This window comes from Corapipo altera, unplaced genomic scaffold (assembly GCF_003945725.1).
Source record: "Corapipo altera isolate COAL_440 unplaced genomic scaffold, ASM394572v1 24b, whole genome shotgun sequence".
In the NCBI taxonomy this organism is placed as follows: domain Eukaryota; kingdom Metazoa; phylum Chordata; class Aves; order Passeriformes; family Pipridae; genus Corapipo; species Corapipo altera.
The window spans coordinates 13,138,914-13,163,077 of NW_020884888.1; the positions used below are offsets into that span (position 1 = coordinate 13,138,914).

The 24,164-nt window shown below is 36.4% G+C and overlaps 1 protein-coding gene across 4 annotated transcripts in view; it reads right to left on the reverse strand.

Moving 5' to 3' along the window:
• SEMA5A (semaphorin 5A) overlaps positions 1-24,164 on the reverse strand; it is a 329,773-nt gene that overhangs the window by 174,934 nt on the left and 130,675 nt on the right. For all 4 annotated transcript variants that reach the window (XM_027643929.1, XM_027643930.1, XM_027643928.1 and 1 more), the window contains one exon: positions 21,806-21,851. In XM_027643929.1, coding sequence (XP_027499730.1) covers positions 21,806-21,851 — 46 coding nt within the window. The remainder of the gene's footprint in view (positions 1-21,805; positions 21,852-24,164) is intronic.

Below are 24,164 nucleotides of genomic sequence, written 5' to 3' on the forward strand. Positions count from 1 at the left end.
TAGAGTCAGTCTGTTTTTAGGCGTTGACTGTTTTGTTGATGGCAAAATAACTCAGGAGAAACTGATTAAGGGGTTTCCCTTTTGCTATTAAGTATTGTCCCCATATAACCGGTATCAAATGTCCTGTCCATTTCAGCTAATCTGTTGAGCAAAAAGTCTCATCTAAGGAGATGCTAATGGACTGTTTGGACATTAGAAGGCTTTGATCTTCTGCAGGGGACACTGATAGTAAAAAAAAAAAAAGAAAAATAATACAGGTTGGACCGAAAGTTCTTTTCTGTTTCTTTTAACGTGACATGAGCCAATCTAGCGGCAGTCGTGCCAACCAATTTTTACCTGAAAGCTTACACCTATATAAGTTTATCAATGTCTATCTAAAGTCTATAAACTGTCTCACTTCCACTCTTCCTGTCCTGATCAAAGCATTTCTAGTTCCCAGTACAACACCACAACAACCAGCAGGACATAGCTGTAAAAACAATGGATATTTCAGTTTGTCTGCCAAAGCAAATACAAAAGTTTTCTTGTTTATTCTTCTAAATAATTCAGTATCAATTGAATGCTCAATTTAATCCAAAACGTTTAGACTGTTTCTTGTTTGAGTTTCTAAAGCTGTTTTCCCTCTCAGTATAAACAAAAAGCTATTCAAAATCAAACTATTCTAGAAGAAAAACTCAAAATGTTTCATTCAAGAATGTTAAAATATGCTTGATTCCCCTACTTTGGCTACTACAGCTCACTAAGATTGGACAGAATTGACCTTTTTGTCATCATCAGAATTCTAATCTAGCCTCAAAAATTATCAAGTAGCAGTCTTCACCTAGTTCTATTTCTCTGATGTTTCCAATAGTCTCCTATCTACCCCGAAGGTCCTGTGACCATCATATTTGTGACCATACAATGAACTCCACAATTTTCAGAAAGCTGCATTTTATCAATATAGCCTGTAGGTCCATGAAAAAAGGAGTGAAAAAAAATTGAGAATGAACAAGGAGAAAAAACCATAGACCAATTTGATATTAAAAATAAAGGGGATGTTTACTGGAAAATATCCTTTATCAATCTCCAATCAGGAAGAGAATGATTTATCCTTTTCTTGGCTAAGCCCTGAATTGGAAACCCTTCTGAAAATATTGAAGATCTGCTTGCCTAAAAACAGACAGACAAGTGGGAAATTAGAGACTGCTCAGAGTCAGCAAGTACTATCAGTCAAGAAAGGAGACATACAGATTAAGAGATCCCTCGGGAATCCAGATAACCTACAACTGGAAATTAGCTGGAGAAAAAAGGAATAAACAAATAATTACAGCAAAAAGCTGAGGTTACAATAAGAATTGATTCATGATTAAATGCCTTTTTATTGTTTTTAGCTTTAACTCTGCCTGGTATGTTTAGGAACAGGGTTAAACAAGCTTTTATTTTGGAGATGCTGTTTCTGAATAGATTCAGCCATCTTATTAGTCTTTCATTCATAATAAAGTTTACATAATGCCAAACAGAGGTAGGATTTCTCTTTGGTCCAAAGAGAAATAGTGTGTCTGGTCACTGTGATTCCGCTGTCACCAAGGGAAAGCCAAGGGGAGAGACTCTGAAGGAGACTTAAAGAGATATAAAGCAAAATTTTGTCCTGTGGTTATTAAACTGGTTGGAACAACCAGTCTAATACTGGTTTTATAACACAAGCAGGTCTTTCCCATTTTCTTCCTTTAACAACATTACCCCAAATTACATTTTATGACATTGTTATTAATGTCAATGTAAAATGAGACAACTAAAATTACATAAAATTGGATGAACAACTACTTGTTGAAATAAGTATCAAAAAAACCCCAGTACATTGCTAAGTGTCCCAGATTGAAAAACTACACTTGGTGAGTTTTCCCCACATGAATAAGCATAAATGTAAATAAAGAATCCTATCTTTCTTATTCTGCTCATTAGTAGCTCTGCACATGTGATATAATGATGCATTGTTGAAATGCTCTGTCTGAGTCTCACATGAGTACTGTTTTTACTGAAATATTTTCAGGTTTCCAGCTGAGATGCTCAAGAAGCAGTCACAATTCTGAAATATAGCCAAGTTATTAAAATTTAGTTTAGTCACAAACTATGTAACATGGCATTTTGGTTTTGAATTTTTTATTTATTTCTTTTTTTTGATGGTGGCTTTTTGGCATTGTCAAGTTACTACTTGCTTTCAACTTGAGACCTTGTATTACTTAAAGCCAGGATGCAGATTTACAGAGAGAAACATGCTGCTGTGATCAAGCCAGTGTTTCTCATAAGGATCACACTGGATTGAGTTTATTATCAGAGAGAAGTCTGCCAGGTAGGTCCTTGAAATCAAAGTAAGTAGGGCACAGAACGAAGACACACATAGCTTCAAGTTCTGCCAAGAAAAATGACAGAGGAGCTTGCCAAGGACCAGATGCAACTGGGTTTTTTTTAAGCATAAAACTATTTTCCTAGGTGTCTATCCAGCTTCTGTGCTAGCTATTCTACAAAAAATATTGAGGCACGGTATAAATTCAAACATAAAACAATACCTTATCTTACGGTTAGTGTATGAAAATACAATTTGAACAACCTGAAAGACACTGCTTAAATATTGCAGCATGGGGAGCAGATGGGAATCAACCCAAAAAGTGTAGGAGAGGGGGCGGAAATTACATACCTACTTTGAAAATAAATGTGATATAGTGTAAAATAATTGCAAATAAGTGTAAATGAAGTGACTTTCCTCATTCGTCTTTCTTTACATATTCAAAAACATGATTTGAGTCATTGTTCCTCAGTTGCATATTTATAAAATCCCTTACTACCAATGTATTGTTCATTAGCATAACAGCCACATGGTATTTTGAGAATCTTCAAATTCATGGAGCTCATAGCATGCATGCAATTCACATGATGAAAAGTGCCTTCCATGGAACATTACTTAACAGTGAGATTTGGGGCACTTGCATAGCAGCCCTGGGTCAATATCAGCACTTGACTGCAAAACTAACCAGCATCATCAACTTATTAAGAGAATCTTTTCCTCTACTGTGCCCAGAAGCTTTATTTGGAGTTGGATTTGCTTTCTGATTATTTCTTATTTCCTTATTACTCTTCTACATTCTTGAGAGAGCAAGATACCTCAAAGTAATTAAATTCTGAAACGTCGAAGGGTAGTTTAACAGCTTCAGTTGGAAGGAAGACATGGATAAAACAGATTTATAAACTGGTAGAGTGGATTTTCAATTGAAGTCACTGTGTTTGAAAAGAAACTAGCTATTTTAATACCATTTTTCAGTCCAGTTGCATTCAGAGACATAGATTATACAAAATGGCAGAGACAAAAATGCTTTCAAGGAGATAACATTTAAGAGGAAAAGTGATAGTAGGGGTTTGGCATCTTACAAGTAAAGAAAAAACAATGCTTTTATTCTCCCTCAAGCTCTAAATTGTTGTAGCTTTTGACCTTTCAGGATGTGCTGTAATCTCTAGCAACAGCACTTGAAAAGAGCAGCTGAAAGGCAGGAGAGTTCTGCCATACTACTATTTTCCAAGCTGATGTCCCCGTCCCTACCAGTAGATCAGAAATTCAGATTTTTACTTTCTTTTTAAATTTAATTTTAAAAGAGTATGTGTTCCTAAGAGGGTATAGATTCTTTTGGGAGTTTTGATTGCCTGGTTTTCTTTAGCAGCACGTACATTCAAAACCATTGTATTTTTACCTACTACTCATAAATTAATCACAGTTCATTCCCCTTCCTCTTTGGATAAACAGAAAAAAAACCCAAACAACAAAAAGGATGAGTTCATGTCTAGTAATAATGTGATTTCAAGAGAGGATTCTGCTCTCCATTCCCAGTTCTGCCCTAGGATGAGAGTGCTGTGGTTCCATGATCCCTTCAGGGAGTCCTTTCAGTGCTCCCCTTAAACTCAAACTCATCTTGCTCCTGTTGAATTTTTGCTTAAAGACCAGAAAGGTGAGAGTGATGAGTGGGAGAAAAGGTAATGTTCAGCCACAAATAGAGTAAGAGAGTATAGGTAGGAACGCTGACATGCCAAATTAAACCAGATTACATTGCCACTCTGAGAAGCTTGGCCACTCGAGGATGTGTAAGTGTAACACTACCATCACTCTTAAATCCCATAAGGAGTTTTATTTCCTAATTCTTTTGAAAATATTTGGTGATCCTTTAAAGAAAGTTACTAGACCTGAAGAAAATATGAGGCCTAGACACTCAAAATTAGAAAACTACTGTTTGGATGGATGCAACCTCAACTTGCAGATAAGAGGGATGGAGATAAAGAAAAGCCACCTCAATTAATCCTTTCTTTTCTGCCAGTTTCCACAGCAGATCCACCCCGAGTTAGAAGGTTCTTTAATTAAGTATTTAAACTGACTTTAAAATAAATGCATCATGCCCCACAACTCCTACTTTCCATAACAGAGAAGAATTAAGTACTCAGCATCTTGAGTGCCACCTCTTCACTGTCTAACAACAAATTTAGGATTCTAAGAATCTGAAAATGCCAAATATTAAGGCGGAGATATCCAACATAAGGCTGTTCTTTATATGCCCCGTTGGCAGCAGAGTAGTCGGACTTCTTGATCCCACACACATAAAGCCTCTTTTGACACAAATGTGAATTTTGCCCAAGTCAGGATTACATGCTCAAACCTTCAGTATATCATGAAAAATTGAAGTTTGTGAAAAAGATCAGTACAATTTTTTATCCTCAACCTTTCATATGGTGCAAGTTATTTTAATGAACTGTGGAAAGGAGTGGCAGTGGCATGTGGCAGCTCCTAAAACGCTATCCAGCTGTTGAATAAAAAGTTTAACATTTGAGTACTATCATCACCATTCCTCTAATCTTTACCATCTACACTGTCAGGGTATTACAGTTTTCAAACAGGAGAACAGAGAATTTGCCTCTGAACTTTAATATCAAGGGAGCCATAAATTCCCCATTTATTGAACTTATAAAGGTATATGGGACATAATAATTTGTGATTTAAACCTTCAGAATTTAAACTTGAAACCAAGCTGTCTGAACACTTTATCATAAAGACCTTGTTATAAGAGCTGCAGCTGATAATGCAGCTTGTTGTACTCACATGCCATCATTCCATTAAATAAATGGTCTAGAACCTGAGCAGAAATATTTCATAAGCAACCTTGAAACAATAATGAGTGCCCCCTCCAGCTGTCCTGCACACAAGGAAAGTTGAGCAAGTGAGAAGGACAGACATATAGCAAACACAATATCAAATAAATCTATGGATTTCTATGGAAAGTTTGCTTCTATTAGCATACACTGCAGGAGTCATACTAATTTTACAATTCTTCTCAATGTTTGGACTTAGTGCTCTGTGAACTCTTCTCACTAACTGTTTCAACTTCTCTACACTGTCAAAAACCGGAAAGATCTCACTGTAACATAAGGAGAGAAACATTCAGTCCAGGTATATGTAGACACTGGATATCCTTAAACCAATGAAAGAAGGTTTCTCGAATGAAATTTTCTTTAACATTAGAAATGTTGAATATTTGAGCAGAAATAATAAGCCTTGAACCATACAAAGAAGAATGCTATAAATAAATAAATATTGCCTATGTTGATTTGTTATTTACATGTAAATCTGTGTTGAGAAGCCCTGCAAGATTGCTTTTATCATTTAATGTGGCTCTTTTAGAAAAACAAGTTTTAAATGTCAAGTTTGTGTTTTGAATTACTAAATTAGAATTTAAATCGAGGCATATATATTGTGCAGAAGTTTTGTACTTTTCCCCTCTAATTCTGTTTCCTCTACAAGCAGAACGTAGACAAAGGGTCACAAATTTGATGCAGTTTCTGGTATCTGCTGTGTGGACTTCTGACATTATCACCTTGTCAGTACAATCATTACTCTAATTAACTCTCTCCTCCATACTCATCATGCATGAACTTACTTCCACACAAACACTAAGGATGGTAAGCTACTTCTCATTAAATGAACTTTTCAAATGTTCATATCGGAAAGCTCTGTACACAAAACATTTTATTTTCTCAACTTGTTTTTAACACAACTAAGTCAGCTCACATTTGACATAGTTCTTTCATGGTAGGCCATATATTTTTAATACAAACTGTCTGCTCTCCTCTTCCTTAATGTTACTTAAGGCTTTTCTCTTTTGTGTTTAAAATACACTTCCTGCTGTGCTCTGCTGCGTGCTATGACATCTGTTCACAAAAACATGACTCTCAGTTTTGTCAAAAAAATAAGTCCTATCACAGAGTCTTATCCAGAACCAGTAGAGTAAGTAAAAGATTAGTGTCTTCTCGGTATTATGTTTTCCCTTATCTATTTAAGAGTTAAACTTCTGAGACATCTGTTTGTTTCCTAAGACCAGAACAAATGTCCTCTCTGCTTGCTTGAAGTCCTGACTACGGTCTCAGAGTTTAAAATGGCAAAACTAGACCTGGATGACAGTTCAGTCTTATAAGAACACATGGAAGCCAAGAATCACTCTGGAGAGAACTTCAAGAAGAGATATTGTAGTATATTTCTTAATATTTTTAGGTAATAGTAATTATTTTTATTATAATCATTATCTCTATCTTTATCATTATTAAGTTTGCGAAGTCAAGAAAGCAAAATTGTTACAATTCGTTGCATAAGACTACAGTAAAATTGACCACGATATTAAATAGGCCTCCAATAGCAAGAGTGGTAAGCATTCCAGAAATGGTATTAGGGGTCTCATACTTTCCACATGGAGAAAGTAATAGTTTACAACAGACATGAAATTTGTAGAGATGGTAAACATTTAGGCTTGCCACTGACTTATGTGAGGAGGATGCTTCCATACAAACAATGTTATATGCCTCCTCTTCCAAAAGGTAACAACTATCCATGGAGACGGCTGAAAAGTTTCCAATCTTATAAGTATTGATTCTCAGGTCCTGTAAAATAATGCTAAAAGCCTCCTGAAAGAAGCAAAAGTGATGAAAAATTTCTTTTCATTAGGTAGATACTAAAGCATATCAAGAGATAAGTAGCTATGCCTATTAAAAGCAACCCACTCCCAGTATTTATCAGTTTATAAATCAATTACTTGTGTGTAATCAGATCCCCATCTGTTCTTCAAAGAAAGAGCAACCTCAGGTCTGCTTTTTCATTGTCTACCAACAGGATTATTCATCAGATTTCCAATCAGTCAGCTCATTTTTATAAGCTCTTTTCAGGATTCTCTATTATCAAGCATAGAATTCAACCTGATAGACTGTTGGTACTAGCAATAAAGCATGGGAAGGAAAGAATATATCCTAGATGGAGTCTTGTAAGGGTGGCATTTCTGCTTGCTTTTCCTTACAAGAGCTTTGCAGAGTGGTTGCACTGCATAATGCATACATGGGAGACAAAGAGGGATACATTGCTGCTCTGAGTCATTTCTTCAAGAAGAAGCTTACTTTCTTTTCCAGTCCAATTATCCTACTATTTATGACAGCAACAGCAGCAGAACTTATATGAGACACCCTCCCTGAGAGGCCCTTGCTTCCCACTGTCCAGAATTAAACACTTTTCATGGTCTCAGGCAAGTTATAGAGGTCCCTACTAATCAAGCAGATGACAAATACAAAAGAAGTCAATCTACTTATCCAAAAATTGCTGTAGGTCCCTGTTACAGTCTATTTACTTTCAAGACTAGAAAAAGTAGATTTATATACCTCTCTTTTGAACTGACTTATAACACATATGGTCCGACTGCTCCGAAGCCTATGTGGCAGAATTTGCCTTTGTGCTCCTCTTCTGAAAACAAAACAGGAGGGAAAGCAGATTCCAGTAGGAAAAGGAGCTCAACCAATATTCTCATGGCTTTCATAACAGTGTATTAATATCAGAATCGTAATTTCAGTATTTATAAACTTCCACACAGTAATTACACTATCTGTTCAACAAAGCAATGTCTATACCACAATATGCTTCAATTAACACAAACATCTGCTACTCCAGTCCCATAGTATTAGGAATTCTGGTGCACAGTCGAAGTCCATGCTCTTACAGCTAATGCTGCCATCAATCCACATGCTAGACAGATAAATGCACTTCCAGTGTACCACATATATGCACAGCCACTACAGTGCTTCTAGAAAGATCTACATTGAACTGTAAGAGTAGCAGACCAACATTATTCAAATCCATCCACTTGTTCATCTTAACAGTGATTCAAGAGGAGAGACCTGAAGAGTTACAAAAATTCAGTTACACCACGACTGTCAGCATTAACAAACACTAGCCAGCACTAACAGCACATTGCCATGTGATCCCAGAAGCATGACACAGACAAATTTGAGAAGTCCTGCCTTAAATCTGGCCAAGACTTTTCTAAGAATAGTAACGATGCCTACGGAAAGTGCTGATTTGACACACACCAAAAAAAAATTCACCAAAACCTTCTCCAACTTTCATTACAAATTTACTAAAAAAGCTTCTCAGAGCTTGAATCTGCAAAATGAGAAAAAGCAAAGTGTCTTCTCAACCCTATTGTTTAGGAAATTCAATTAAGTTACAAAAGAGACAGATCCAAATCTATACTGTGAATCAGATGACAGATAAAGACACAAGTCAATCTCTTATTAAGACAGTATACTATCTGTTAACTCTATTTCTAGACTCTATCTCACTTTCCAGCCCCTACTTGCCTCTTTGAGATGTTCTACTTCACAGAGATATCCAACATGTTTATTAGCAATATGACAAACTACCTCTGAATGGGACAGAAAAGTAGTTGCTCTCTTAAATTATTCCAATCCATTAGATGTTCTCAGTGGCCATCTCCAAAGAATCACAGAATGGGGGATTGGAAGGGTTGGAAGGGACCTCTGGAGATCATCAGGTCCACTTTCCCTGCTAATGCAGGTTCACCTAGAGCAGGGTGTGCAGGATCACATCCAGGAAGGTTTTTGTCTCCTGAGATCTCTATACTGTTTTATCCCAGAATCAAGGTCATTTTTGGGAATGAGATTGATACAATGCAATCTTCCAATTAAACTGTCTTAATTTTATTCTAGACACATTTTGCTGTGGGGTTGTGGTGGTCCAAAATTTGGTTTCATTCCAGTAGATTTAACACTTCTAAAAATGGGATTTGATATTTGTGGTTTACACCCTGCCCTGCATAAGAAGAGCATGTAGGCTTATTAGCTGTACTAAGTACATAAGAAAATTAACACTGGTTTTCCTACAGGAGGAGCAATTTGGGAATCACTTCATTTAGGTGTTCTTTGTTTCAGTTTTCCCTTTTCTACCTTTGGCATGAAAGTTATTTTTATTTAAGCACTCCATTTCACTGCCTGCATCAGTCTTGTATCATTTAAGAGGTCAGTTACAGGTATCAGAGTAATTGTGTTGCACTATGTAATCCCAGACGCAGAGTACCCTGAATACAGATTTAGGAGTTGCGAGTAACTTCAGATAGACCCTGGGCCCTGCTCAACTCTCAGCAGACTATGTTTCAGCCAAGAAACTTAAATGACTGCATCCAGGATCTACAGTCATTTGCAGATCTTCATATAGATGTGCTTCTGGAGAGTCTCAATCACCTGTTCTGTAACAATGTTGGCTGAAAATTAAGCATATCAGCCTGGTAAACACAGCATTAACCTTTTTCCTTAAGTCTGCTCATCATATATCTACACTGCCTCCAACTTGCTCCAGAACTCTATGAGTCTTCTCTGCCATGGTCATCAGGTGGGTTTTGTTCTTTCAAGCTTTTCTTGTTGGCTGGCTTCCAGAGATACTCTGATTTTGTGACCATTTTGTGGTCATTTTGAAAGGGCTGCTTGTTGTGCAACATGTTCAGCCAGACCAGATGTTCTTGAAGAAATTAGTGGGTTTAATCCTCTTTTCTCCTCAGATTTTATCTTATGGGACTCCATTTCCTGGGCTACACTGACTAAAGCCCTTTCATCTATTTGGCTCTCATTTCCTATACAAACCAGATTCAATCTGTGCATTTTTTTTCAAAAGGTTACCTCCAGTTTTCTGGTACTTTTCCTTCAGCTGGCTACTTAGAATTAGCAGGGAGTTTATACATGGCTGGTTTTCCCAGCAAGGACTTCAAGATGCTTTCTGTTATGTTCTGCACTGCCCATATACCCGCTGTTCTGAAAAAGTCTGATAAATATTATTTTTTTTTCCACAGAAAAGAAACAAATAATACATTTTTACTTATTTCTTGCAGTAAACATCAAATTTTCCCTCCTGTGAACTCTCTGACTCCATTTGAAAGATGCATTTTCCTAGTACGACTGGTTTCTCAGGCTAAAGGATGTATTTTTTTTCCCAAATCACAAAGGTGATTAGCAGAGACAGGCTTTCCATAGCACTGCATTGTGCATGAGCTTTGTATATCGCATCAACTCTAAAATGCATTTACAGTGCCTCAGTCTGATCAGATTCATTCACAGTAATATATTCTTTACCTGTGTTCCATCCTGTCTAGCTGTTCTTCCCTAAAACTTGCAAGTCCCAGAGAGAATATAACTTGTAGAAACCAGCTTTTCATCATGCTACCCGTTATTTCATCACAGATGTTAATGCAGTTTTGGCAAGTTTGGTGATGGAAACACAAATATTTCTTCAACATTTGCCTGGCTAGATTTATCGTTCCTTATTCCCTAACTTTAATGTCACTTACATTAAAATGTATTCATACAATGAATAATTTCTTATATTTTATATATAATTTTATAGAAATAAGAATGATTTGACTTTTTTTCTTCCTCTCCAATTTAAAATAAAAACAATTCTTCCTTTTGTATGTCATAGCTGGCCATGTAGCAGAAAAAGTCAATGAAATTAAAAATTTTAGCGAAGTAATATTCTTGGTTTATGTAGCAAGCCTGATTTTGTAGATTATTTGGACATGATTTTTCATGCACCACTTCCCAAGTTTCAACTTTACTTCTCAGCCTCCTTTACTGAATAGCTAGAGTCTAACAACCTGAATACAATTTCAAGGGAAACATGATGATAGCTGGTTCTTATCTGATTTGTTTCTTTTAAAATAATGTTCTTGTTACTCTTCCCATCCCTCACAGGATTCAACTACATGTGTGCCTTGGATTTCCTCATCCCAACCCAGACTGCTTGGACAGCAGTTTCTATATTTCTCCTGGGTCACCTGTCCCTGCTTCCACCACTAGAATACTTCCTTTTTTGCATAAGTTTAGTTGAAAACTCATTGTGCATCCATGCAGGTCTCCTGATGCCTTTGCTGAACCATCTGTTCTTCAGTATGGATCATATTATGTAAAAAAAAAGAGAAAAAAAAAAAGCCAGCTTATGGAGAATTTTGTCTACATACATATTAGCATGTCAAATTGTCCACTCAGCTTTTATTTGTTAATGCATATGCAGAGTTTTGTTGAGTACAACTCATTCAGCTTTATTTTCTCATGCTGAGTAGCACAATATTCTACAAGTAACACTACTGACAGATGTATGAGGAAAGACTGTGGAATCAGGCCTAGAGAAGTCTTTATAAATACATGATGACATATTTTTGATCTTCAATGAATGTACAGAATTATTGTTTCTTCAGTCCTGCCCTGACATATTATAAAAGCTTCATTAATAAATCCTAGCCTAATTAAAGTAAAAAAAAAAGCCACTGCAAAAAGTTTTGTGTGTGCTTGACAGTATAAAACTTAATTCAGGTGTTTTTATTGCCCAGATATTCAGACAAAACAGTACACAAAATTCTAATGTGTAACAAAAATAACCATGCACCTAGGAATCAGAAAGAGTTTCACTGAGAAAGATTTCATCTCATCAGTGGAAAGTGTGCAAAAATCTAAACATTGATGCAGATGAACTTCCCAGTTCCACTTCCCACAGTGTCTCTCTTATTAGATCTCATTTTCTTCTAATAGTAACAAAGTGGGGAAAAAAGGAACAGTTTGACCTTTCATCTTTTCAGTTCCCTGAGATGAGCATAAGGAGGCACAGAATCGCTGCCCAGAATTGTCAAAATATCTAGGCAAAAACTTGGAGCTTACAGGCTATAACCCTTATAAGCAGGATTCTCACAGACAGATATTCTAAAAGCAATGGTATGTACAAATGTTGGGCAGCTTCTGCTTTTTCCACTGTGGCTTCAGAATGAATGCATTCTGTCATTGCATTGCATTTAAATGCAATTAACAGAAACCAGTGTGAAGTGCAAATACTAGACACTGTATTTAATTCAAAATGCTTAATTTAAATGCTTATAAAGTCAAAAAATATAGGAGCATAAATTTGTATTTTTTTCTAAAACAGTGGAAAAGAGAGATTCAACTTAATATCAACCCCAGAAATATTTACTAATTAATCAAATTTTCTCCAAGGTGATTTCAAAATTCTGAAAATTCATTCTCATCTTAGTTTTCATTTAGAAACTAAGTATTAATCACATGATTAAGTATGAATCACATACCACAAAAAATGGTCAATGCCACAATGAAGTTGTTATTTAACTAATAATTACCAGAAATTTGTTTTATTTCTGACCCAGTTACTGGTTTTTCCTAGAATTGATTACCATAACATTGTTTTATCCTGAGTACCCACATAAACATGGAATTCTGAGATTTTCTCAGGTCTTTCATTTGACTTTTAATAAACCTAACCGAATCAGACAATTTTATATCTAAACCAAAACACAAACAATTTTGTGGCTATTTCTGATTACTACAATGGTAGCCGTACCCTGGGAAACAGACTTTTCATCAAGGAGGTAATTTTCAAAATTGAATAGACAAATAACTGCAGGCATAAATATTAGCTTCTAGTAAAACTCTTTTTCTTTAATTCACTTGTTTTCTTTGAATTATATTGTTGTCGTTACTTATATCAAGATAAAATATCATAAATCTCTCAAGACACATGAGCAGGCCTAAGTACAGACCCTAGTCTGTTACACGATGAGGACGGTCACCTCACAAACAGGGACAGAGACAAGGTAGAGATGTTTAAACACTTTCTTTGCCTCTGTCTTCAACATGAATGACAGACCAAGGGGGTCTCAGTGCCCTGACCTGGAGGACCATGACTGTGAGAATGATAACTCTGTCAGCCCTGAAATTGTGCTGGATCTGCTGCTCCAGCTGAATCCCTACAAATCTAAGGAGCCTGATGGGATTCATCCAGAATCCTCAAAGAGCTGGTTGATGTCATCGTAAAACCTCTCTCAATGATTTTTGAGTTGCCTGGGGAATCCAGAGAGGTCCTAGCTGACTGGAAACTGGCAAAAGTTGTCCTGATTTTTCAAGAAGGGCAAGAAGGAGAACCCTGGAAACTACAGGTCTGTCAGTCTCACTTCAGTGCTTGGTAAAGCAATGACGACGAGTAATGTGGGAGATATTGAAAAACACCTGATAGACAACGTAGTCATCGGTCACAGCCAGCACGGCTTCGTGAGTGAAAAGTCCTGCCTATCAACCCTAATTTCCTTTTATGACAAGCTAACACACTTAGCTGATCAAGGGAAGCCAGTTGATGTCATCTTTTTGGATTTCAGCAAAGCATTCGATACTGTATCTCACAGGATTCTTCTGGACAAAATGTCCAGCCCACAGTTCGATAAACATATCATGTAGTGTGTGAGCAATTGGCTCACGAGTCAAGCACAGATGGTAATAGTGAATGGGGGAACATCAGACTGGCAACCCATCACTAGTGGGGTTCTGGAGGGCTCCATCCTGGGCCTTGTGCTCTTCAACATCTCCATAAATTACTTGGATGCAGCCCTGGAAGGGACACTAACCAAGTTTGTAGATGACACAAAACTGGGAGGAGCTGTTGACTCCCAGGGAATCCCTGCAGGGAGGCCTGCAGAGAGACCTTGACAAATTACAGGACTGGGAAATCAGGTAAGTGCCAGATTCTGCATCTGGGATGGGGCAAACCCAGAGGTACATACAGACTGGGGAATGAGATGCTGGAAAGCAGTGCCACGGAAAGGGACCTCGGTGTCCTGGTCGATGGCAAGTTGAAATGAGTCAGTAGTGCCCTGGCAGCCAGGACCGTGTCCTGGGGGGGCATCAGCTAAAGCATCGCCAGCCAGTCGAGGGAGGGGATTGTCCCACTCTGCTCTACACTGGGGCAGCCTCACCTGCAATATTGTGTGCAGTTTTGGGCACCACAATATAAGATTAGAGAGTGTCCAAAGGAGGGTAACACAGATGGTGAAGGGCCTAGAGGGGAAGCCACACAAGGAGCAGCTGAGGGTACTTGGACTGTTCAGCCTGGAGGAGAGGAGACTGAGGGGAGACCTCATTGCAGTCTACAACTTTCTCATGAGGGGAAGAATGGGGGAAGGCACTGATCTCTTCTGCCTCATGACCAGTGACAGAATTCAAGGGAATAGTATGAAGTTGTGTCAGGAGAGGTTTAGGTTGGATATTAGAAGGAGGTTCTAGAACAAGCTCCCGAGGGAAGTGGTCATGGTACCAAGCCTGACAGAGTTCAAGAGGTGTTTGGACTCAGACCCCCACAGATCACGTGCAATTCCCAAATGCTCAGTAGAGCAAATTGCCCTCTAAAGGTCATAGTCTTAGTCAGAAAGCAATTAAGAGAAATAACATTTTTAATGATGTCAGTATATTACTTAAATAAACCGTGTTTTCAGTTTACCTGTCTTCAAATAAATCCAAAATAACAGCTGAACCAAAAATTTCATACAGAACTCTCATATACATGTCTAAATCCAGATATTTCAAAGGACATTTAGTTTTCAATTTTAATAAATCGATTGATTTCCATAGTTTGACATGATTTATCTCTCTCAGATATGACAGCAGAAACATCATATTGTGGTACCATCTGGGATGGGTAAAACAATACATGCCAAAGCAGAAAAGAACTAACAGGAAAAGGCAATAGAAAAATAAGGATACTCAAAATGAAGGCAAAAGGTGTCCCAAAATATTGGATAAGCCTATCAGAGAAAAACTCAAAACAACTTTAGTCCTCTATTCTCAATTCAGAACAGGACTAGCTTCCTATTCTTTGACTAAGAAGTGACCCTATCAAACATCTAGAAGCAACAATTCACCTCTTACACTGGGCAGAATAATGCTGACCAGGCAAGCAAAATCCTGGAAGCAGCATAGACCCCTTCTTTGTGCCCTGAACCATTTAGGAGAATAGGCTGTTTTGTTTCTTTGAATGTTTAAAAATCCTTAATTTCAGTAGCAAAAAACTAGTCTCCTAGTTGAAATTTTTTCCACCTCTTCCCTAGGAGTGAAGAGAGCAGAATTTTTGCCTTATGGAAATAGTCAGTTCTTCCCATAGTTCAGCAGTTGCGTGCATCCTTTATCAGCACTATGTCAAAAGCTCCTTAGAGCTTAGGGTCAAGATGTGTATCTTAATTTTTTCTGCCCTGTGGCAAGGGGACAAGAGGCTGCTCTACCATTTTCTCTTACTCAGATTCAAATGTTGGGCTTTTTAATTTTATGTTTTGCTTTGTTTGTTTGTTGGTTTTTTTTGTTAACTTCAACAAGCAACTTCTGAGGATACTACAGCCTTTATGCTAGGTACTGTTGACCCCTAACATACAGGTGTAAACTGAACTCATCTCCTGTATGGTAGAATTAGCCAAAACATTCTATGCTCCATCCCACCTAGCCTAGCAGAACTGCAGTACTGGAAAACACAATTCTCCCTGTGACTCAGGATACGTGTCTTTAAGCCTGCTCTTAGAATATACATATACGTGGTTGAACTCTAATTAGTTGTTACAGGCCAAAACAGACAATGAAGTTCCATATCAGCATCTATAAGCAAAAATCAATAAACTTGTTTGCAGATACTGTATTACAGATATAATCTCTTCCAAATCATAATGTATATTCTATCTCTTTTCTAAATTGCTCAGCACTGCGGATTTAGGTGCCAAAGTGTCTATCAGCAACTGCTTGTGGCAGACTCTCCACTTGGGCAAGACAATATAGGAAATAAGACAATCTGCTTTCAGTCTCTATATTAGTATTTTCTACTTTCTTTTTGTGCAATGTGCTAACATTCCTGCACTTTTTCATTACGTTGAAAGATGTTGGTTCTCAAAGAAAGCCCATATCCCTCCATAAATATCACTCTGTTGTCACAGAATACTGCTTTTGTCCAGAATTAGCTGAAATATGCCACGGTCCTATACAGTCCAGATATTTGGAAAGCAGTAGCCTGATTTCTTTTGAAACAAATGCTAATTGTCAAATCCTCTTATGCAACTATATCAGTATAACGTCTTTGGGAAAATGGAGACATGGGTGTCACCTTCTTAGGAGAAGATGTTTCCACGACGACCTTTCGTGAATATAATGCAGTCTGGCTGACCATCATACATACCAGGAAAAAATATCCCAAAGGACTAAATTATACCACTACAAAATTCAGATCAGCTGTTTCATGAGCATCTGCTGTACAATGTACATGCATGTTTTTTGATATCTATTTCACGTGACAACAAATGCACTCATATTATATATTCAGCTGATCCAGGCTTCCCCTTTATCTTAAAAACAAAACACAAATGTTTAACATCTAAAGAAAAGAGGAGCTTTACTCCAGTGGAATTGAAAATTTTAGTACTCATTTTTCTCCTTTACTGTGAAATCAGAACAGAAAACTACTGTAAACACACCAGAAATGCAGCCTAACAAGCAGAGTTAAGAAAGAAAAAACAAAACAAAAAAAGGTAGGCTTCTTGGCTAAATGGATTAATTTGTCTAGAAATGGACTTGCACATGTACTTCAATACCAGCACAAAACAATAAAAGACACAGCAAATGAAAAATTCCATCTCTGCCTGCCTTTCTTTTTCTTCTTTTCCCCCATCTCTCAAAATACTAACACATACCAATAAGCCAAAGTAGCAGCAAAGCCCTGCCAATTTGCCAGTATTCTTTTTCTTCAGTTAGACTCTTTCTAAATCTACATGAAAAATTTCAGCTATACCGAAGGGTAGGAAATTACAATTTCTGGAGACTAAAATCTTACAATTTTATAGAAACCAAGTGTAAATGAGTAACAAGCAGAAATGAGCAAAAGAGGAGTCATACAGCAAATTGGCTGCCTCACATGCCCTCTTACGCAGTTTTTTAATGGGCAGTCTGCATATGAACCTAGAACATCACACACCAGAAAAAACTCTCAAACAATTAGCCAATATATGTAACTACATCTCTGGGGATGGAAAAATCCCGTGCATGGAAAGAAGACTCAGAATGCAGAGTGGATCGGTACTTGGTCAAATATGACCAAATATTGTTAGAGAACAGTAGTCATCTTCTGATTAATATATAAGTGAATCTGTGAGCACCAGTTGTTTCAGTAGCAATTTTTTTTTAATCAGAAATGGAGTACTGTCTGCTGGTAATTGATCTCTGCACAAATACACCATAAAATGAATATCAGGATTTGTGTTATCTAGTTTGAGGATCTAACATGTTTTATCTAGCTTTCAGCTGCATGCAAACAAGGTCATTTGGGTAAAGATTAGACATATGTGAAATTAAGCACTGCTAGCCAAATTCATCCTTTTCTGGCTTAAACCAAGTTATAAGTTTGGTCAGAAACTATTGTTACGCAAGCAGAAAACACCATAATGCAAATACTAAGGGTATAACAAAAAAAGTACTGGAATGCACTTAAAACATCAACAAGTCCATCTATAACTGCCACAAAGAACTAGCTCTGGCTTCACAAATATTTCTAACTCTTCTTTAAATTTCCAGTTGTCTAATTTAATTATCTGTACACTTGCCATACAATCAAATCCAACAGTCTGCCACCAGAAAAGTATCAACAAGAGGAAGTACTGTAGAGAGGTGTCATTGTGATATGCAAATGCACTGCCCTTTGCTATTTTTTTTCTTTTTGAAACTGTGCTTTCAACACCAACTCAGACTAAGACAACGTTTCAAATACCTCTGCACATTTTGCTCATTCCTAGCTCGAAATCAGAATTTTGCATGTGCAAACTGTCATCTTTTGGTCACTTTGCAACTTGGTCACCTCAGTCGTCTTTGGAAAATTTTATGAGCAAACTCAAGCATGTGCTGTGTAAATGCCTTAACCACCTGAGTTTGCAAAGAAGTTCATCTTATGGAAGAAGAAAAGATGCATATGTTCTATCAGGTTTATGAAAAGTTTATGCATGCTGGCTTGTAAAAATGTTTATGGTAATTGTGGCATAAAGACTCATAAAGGCCAGGAAGTATAGTTTTTCACTCTTTACAGACACATTAGTAAACTTGACATGCAGGTAGACACAAACAGATGTTTGAATTTAGAAGTTCTCTTTTCAAAAAACTTGGAAAAAAAAAAAGGTAAAAACAGACACTTGTGAGAGACATCCTCCACATGATGTCAAAAGCCCACTATTAATGCTGACCTTTGCTAGACATCATCTTTTTTAAAAAACATTTTTGAAAAAAAATGTATTCATTTAAACATTACTATTTAGATTTCTGCTTTTATATTTTAAGAAAAACAACAAAGTTTTCAGGAAATACAGCTTTCATCTTGGCCAACATTTTTACGGATCATTCTACTGTTGCTTGAGGTGAGCGATAACAAAGCAAAGCTCACAAAACAAATCCATGCAGAGTCAATCCTTCTATGTCTGTAAGCCTACTATTGCTGTAGCTAGTGATAAAATATTTGCCCTTCAACAACCACAGTCCAATGAGTGCTTCTTTCCTAATCCATAATCATTATGCATGCATTGTTCCAACAGTCAGCTTTGAACAATTTGACTCAGGCTTCTCTGTTAAGAGCTTAAAAGGCTTTCACTTGCTGTACTCTTCTTTATTTTGCTACACAAAGAAAATTGCTGAGATACATCAAATACTGGTTTGCTAAAGATATTATCATATGAAACCTGCTTACTCAAACAACATGCTCTTCCTATAAAGTACAGAGCACAGAACCATGACATGCAGGATGACAATTTTGATGTACTCACAATGGGCAATGGTATCTCAGTGCATGTCCCCAGCTCATGTTTAAATGCACATCCTGTCTCATGCAGTCTAGTAGCACTCTAACCCTCACTTTTACAAGGGATTAACTTTCACTAAACTGAGGGAAATAGTACCCTTTCAATACATGAATCTCTGTTCTGCAACTCTTTTGTGATAACTTGCATTTCAAATGGTTGCCTGGTTTTGGCTTTGGTGGAGTTTTTTTCTTTGTTTATTTATATTTTTAAAGGAAGATTATCTTTCTAAACTATTTTCCAGGCATACACCCATAAAAAATAGGACTTACACATACTGCAGCCCAAAGTAATTTTTTCAAAAGTTTGCAAACAAGAAATCATTATTTTAATTTATTCCTCTTTAGAGAGCTTTCCTATTAAAAAAAAAAATGATAATATTCCAAAATAATTATTTATAAAATGTCTTGATTTTCAAAAATACATAGAAATTGGTAAACAAAATTTTGCAAAGATGTTTTTGCTATGAGATTATTACTGTTCAAGTTTGTTACATGTAACATGAAGCCTATTGTCTTCACACTGGCAGCATGTGCAAAAACTAACGACATATTATAAGAGACATTTAGGTACAACAGATGAGGAAAATTGCTTAGACAAAAATAACTGAAGTGCATCAATGGTCAAAAGTTTGAGGCATTCCCTTTTTCTTTCTGACAGAAAAGTACAATAAGAAAGATTCAAATGATGAATCAAACTAAAAAAAATTAAAACAAAACAAAACAAAAAGAAACAAAATGCACCAATTAAGGAAAATAAACAGTTATAGAAGTCTGATTGAAAACTGTAGAAAAGAAGGATGCAAATTGTTCCAATTTGCTTCCATGCTGAGAGTATTTGCCGTGCAGGAGGAAAAGTCAGTAATTTTTCTCCCACTTCCAACATACAATAACAAAGACAGACCTCGAGCAATTTTCGAAGATACTTAAACAACAGATGTATAGGTTGTCTTGTTTCTAGTCCTTTTGTCTTGTTATTGAGCTACACTGAAAGCTTCTTACAGCTAGCACTTCACCATGCTACTTTTCTTCCAGATGTGAAAGCATGGTTTATTAGCTTGTAAAACATCTGCATGTTTTTACAAAGGCTGGTTCATGCAAAAAAATCAAAGCAAGCAACATAAGTAGAAGAATTAGAATAGATTTTTTTTTGCATTATTATTACAACAAAAACTGTGTGAAGAAAAAAAAATGCTAACAGTAAATTTCTTCTGTCCATGCATAAAGCGTCAAAGCGTTCGGTCCCTCAGCAAACAAATATTAACTAGTACATAGAATATTGAGTTAAACTATGATATGCTTTATTTCTCCTCTGAAATTCCATCATTCTGTTTTGCAAGGATTTCATATAACTTCTGCTTTGTTTCTCACTTTTTCCCCCTATCTTTTCAACCATAATACCAGATTACAAAACAACCTAAATATGTCATTTAGTTAGTTTGGAAGTCCTAAACAATACACCTTAAAAATCAAAACAAAGGCTTCAGCCCCCTCACAGTTGATTTGGAGCTGCCAGAACTCGCACACCCAAGGAAACACATCTTTTGAATACTGGCTGTTCTAGGGCACTCTAACAGAACCAGAAGGGAAGCAGAGGGAAAGAAGAGGAAGAAAAGATCTGTGAAGGAAAAATATGAAAGAGCCATAATGACAGGCTTGAAAATTAGGGAAAAAATTTGAAGATTAAGTGTATGGATAGTAAAGATATGCTGGTGAAAGAAAAAAATTCACACTTTCATTTTGATTTAGAAACACAAGTACTCTAAAGGTTTGTGCAAAAACATTTGAAGATACAGAGATGAATCAGTGGTGCTACAACACTGAAGATGGAATAAGAAACTTTACCAAAAGTCAGCTTGAGAAGACTGTTTAAAGGCTTCTTAACATTCATAAGACTAAAACCTAGTAACCCAGTATAACTTCACAGTATGATTTCTGTGCTCATTTTGTATTGTTTTGCTGACTGGGGAGAGGGGATGTCTGGTTGAGTTACTCAGCACAATTATAAACTTCTGTAATCTCCAGATTTCTCCCTAATTAGTGAATTTAGCCTATTGATACATATTCTAACAGAGAAAAACCCGTGAACTTCAATCTATGAATTAGCAGGATAAACTATAATGGCATCATCAGAGACCTCTGAATGCAGTCTCGCAACAAGAATCTTTAGGACTTAAATTATTTGCCAGGATATTGAGTATGGCACAGAAGGTGAAAGTAGACATCCTGAATTCTGTATATTAAAAGTGCTTGGTGTGTCACAGCCTTAAACACTAGTAAAAAAATTAAATATTTATTAATAGTGCAATTTTGGTTAAATATAAGCTAACTTCAGATCTTGTTTCTAGTACTCTAGGAAGGTAGATAAAGTCTGCAAACTTAATTAAATCATACACAAAATGTTCTACAAAACACAAGGATGGCCTTACCTGAATGCATTTTACTTTTCTCTATTCAACTATATAGTATTACTTTGTAAATTGAAAGGGACAGTACTGAATCTAAATGTAGTTAATTTTAAATTGCATTAATGAAAAGACTATGAAAATCCACTCTAAAGCAATCACAGTAGAATAACACTAGCTCTGTATGGCCTGGGACAAAGGCTAATCCAGAATTAAAATGGATAATATCACTTATATAATAAGAGGCCTCAAAAAGGACAAAAACAGATGCATATTTATGTGTAGACATGAAGCTTATGAATATCTTGATTATCCGCTTTAAAACATCTGCTTACCTACATCATGCAGAGAAACTAAGGAAAGAAATAAAACATACCTGTATTAGAGAGAGATCCTCAAGGTTCAATCTGAAGAGGTAGTTTCTGGGGTTAAAAAAATAGTAGATAAAAATTAATTGTTACTAGTGTTGCTTAAAAAAGTGTTGCTAGTGTTTAAATAAAAGCAAAATTAATGCACGTAAAGGACAGGAAAAAATTAAAATAACAGGTATTCAGGGCTTCAAATTCTTTCAGAGACTGTCTTAATGTATAGCCTTTGGGCTAAGGATTAAGTTAATTTCTAAAACAGATTTTCAGTTTGAAGAACTGGTTGAATGTGAATAATGTAGATATTTATACCGCATGAATGTACATCTGATTCATTGTTCCAGTTATTCTTTAGAATCAATGGGAAGAAATACTCTGTGCTTTGACAGATTCATTTCACCAGGGTTAGATATCTACATGAGAATAAGAGGACGGGTAGGTTAAAGCTGTCCATTTCTCTCCACAAAGATGGGAACCATATACAATTAGCTCAGCCACATATATGTAAAGTTTGAAGCAAAGGATCCCAGTATGATGGACTACCTATAGAAGCCTCAGAGCTTACACAATTCTGAATGAAGTCCTGTCATACATGATTTAATTTCTTTGAAACCTGAGATTTTTTTCCCCCACGGACAGCAGGAACTACACACAAACCAACCAAGCATTTTCAAAAGCCTGTGTGTTTATTGCAAAAATATTTCTCACTCCACTTTTTCTTAACAGCAATATCACTGCAGCTACAGAACTTGGGAAGAGTTCAGGCAAACCACAAGACATTACACAAAGGCACTGCTTGAAACCTGGGGAAAGGATGGGGTTGGCAGACTCAGAAAGGTGAGGGTGCCCCACTGATCAAAATCACTTCCTCCAGTACATACTGGTGCAATATGTGCGTGCTATCACAACTCCTTCTAATACATTGTGTCTATTGAGTTAAAGCAGCTGTCTTACTACCCATGTTCTGATAAACCAAGTGCATTGGTAGCCCTCATGGTGTCAGCCCGTGACCCTCAAAAAAAATGAGCAAATACCATACCATCTTTCAGCTGATTTCAGAACATCTTTCCCTAGCAAAGATTGTCTTTTTTGCTAGGTCTGAATACGGTTTTTCTATGTTCCATGTCCATATCCCTCCTGTACCATTTTTTTTCTTTCTTTCTTAGTTTCTTCTCACAGTTCTTTTCATTATTTTTTTCCTACATTTTCACAGAAATAACATTCTTCAGTCCTCGTCTGCCTAATTTTTACCTTATTTAAATCAATTTTGATTTTCCAATGCCACTACAGAGTGATTATGTCTTAGAAATTAAATAATTTTTAAATAATAATATAAATTACTTCAATTTTAATTTAGTCATAAAATATCTGCAACATCAATTTATAAGATTTTAACAGATTCACTTAAAGTAACAAAAAACACATGATAAAGAGATGAGTAAATTTAAACTTCAAATATTTTTAATATTCACAGATTATCTGCAATATTACATCCATGCGAGTAGTAGAAGTATAATCAAAATTAAAATTAGGCCACATTTTGAGATAAAAATTCTTTCCAAAGAGATATGAAGTATTGTTAATGGGCACAGATGGTCAGGACCTGCAGTTTACATCCCTCTTAATTTCTTTTAAATGAGACAGTAGGGAAGCAGAAAGGAACAAAACCAAATTGTGTCTTACTCAGAAACACAACCAATGTCATGGCAAATTTAATTTATGGACTTTGGGAAACAGCTATGTGTATTTATTTATCAACTCTGGTACTTATATGGTCTACTTAAATTGTGGCTGTACAGGAATCAGGTCACTAGTTTTTCCTAGGAGTATTGCTAAAGAGGGTTACTAAAAATGCAGGAGTCGGTCTAATAAGAGCAAGAATTCATGATAAAGTAAAATAAAGACAGAATATTTATTATTAGCACAGGTAAATCACCACAAAGGAATAACTAAAATACTTGGGTTTGAGTGAGACCTGAAGTGGGTAAACAAAGAAAACAGTACATTTCAGAACAATGTTTACACAAGGCTTCACCAACAAGCTACATGCAAACGGACTTGAAAGACTTTCACCAAAACACCAGGAAGCAATGCATTTCTAACACATCTCCACCCTCTCTGTAAGGACAAAAAAATACCTTAACTTCTGCAAAATGTCTTGCTCAGAATTATTCAGCAGGGAATATAAATACTTAGTCTGCTCCTCATCTCAGTATATATACATTTCCATCAATTGGCACTGTACTTCTTTCACTCCAGATATCATAGAAACCTACTTCATTGCTGTTACAATATTTTTTTTCACCTACAGAAACAAAACTTTTTTTCTTCCAGAGAAACTGAACTGCATCCTCAGCAGGTATAAACTGT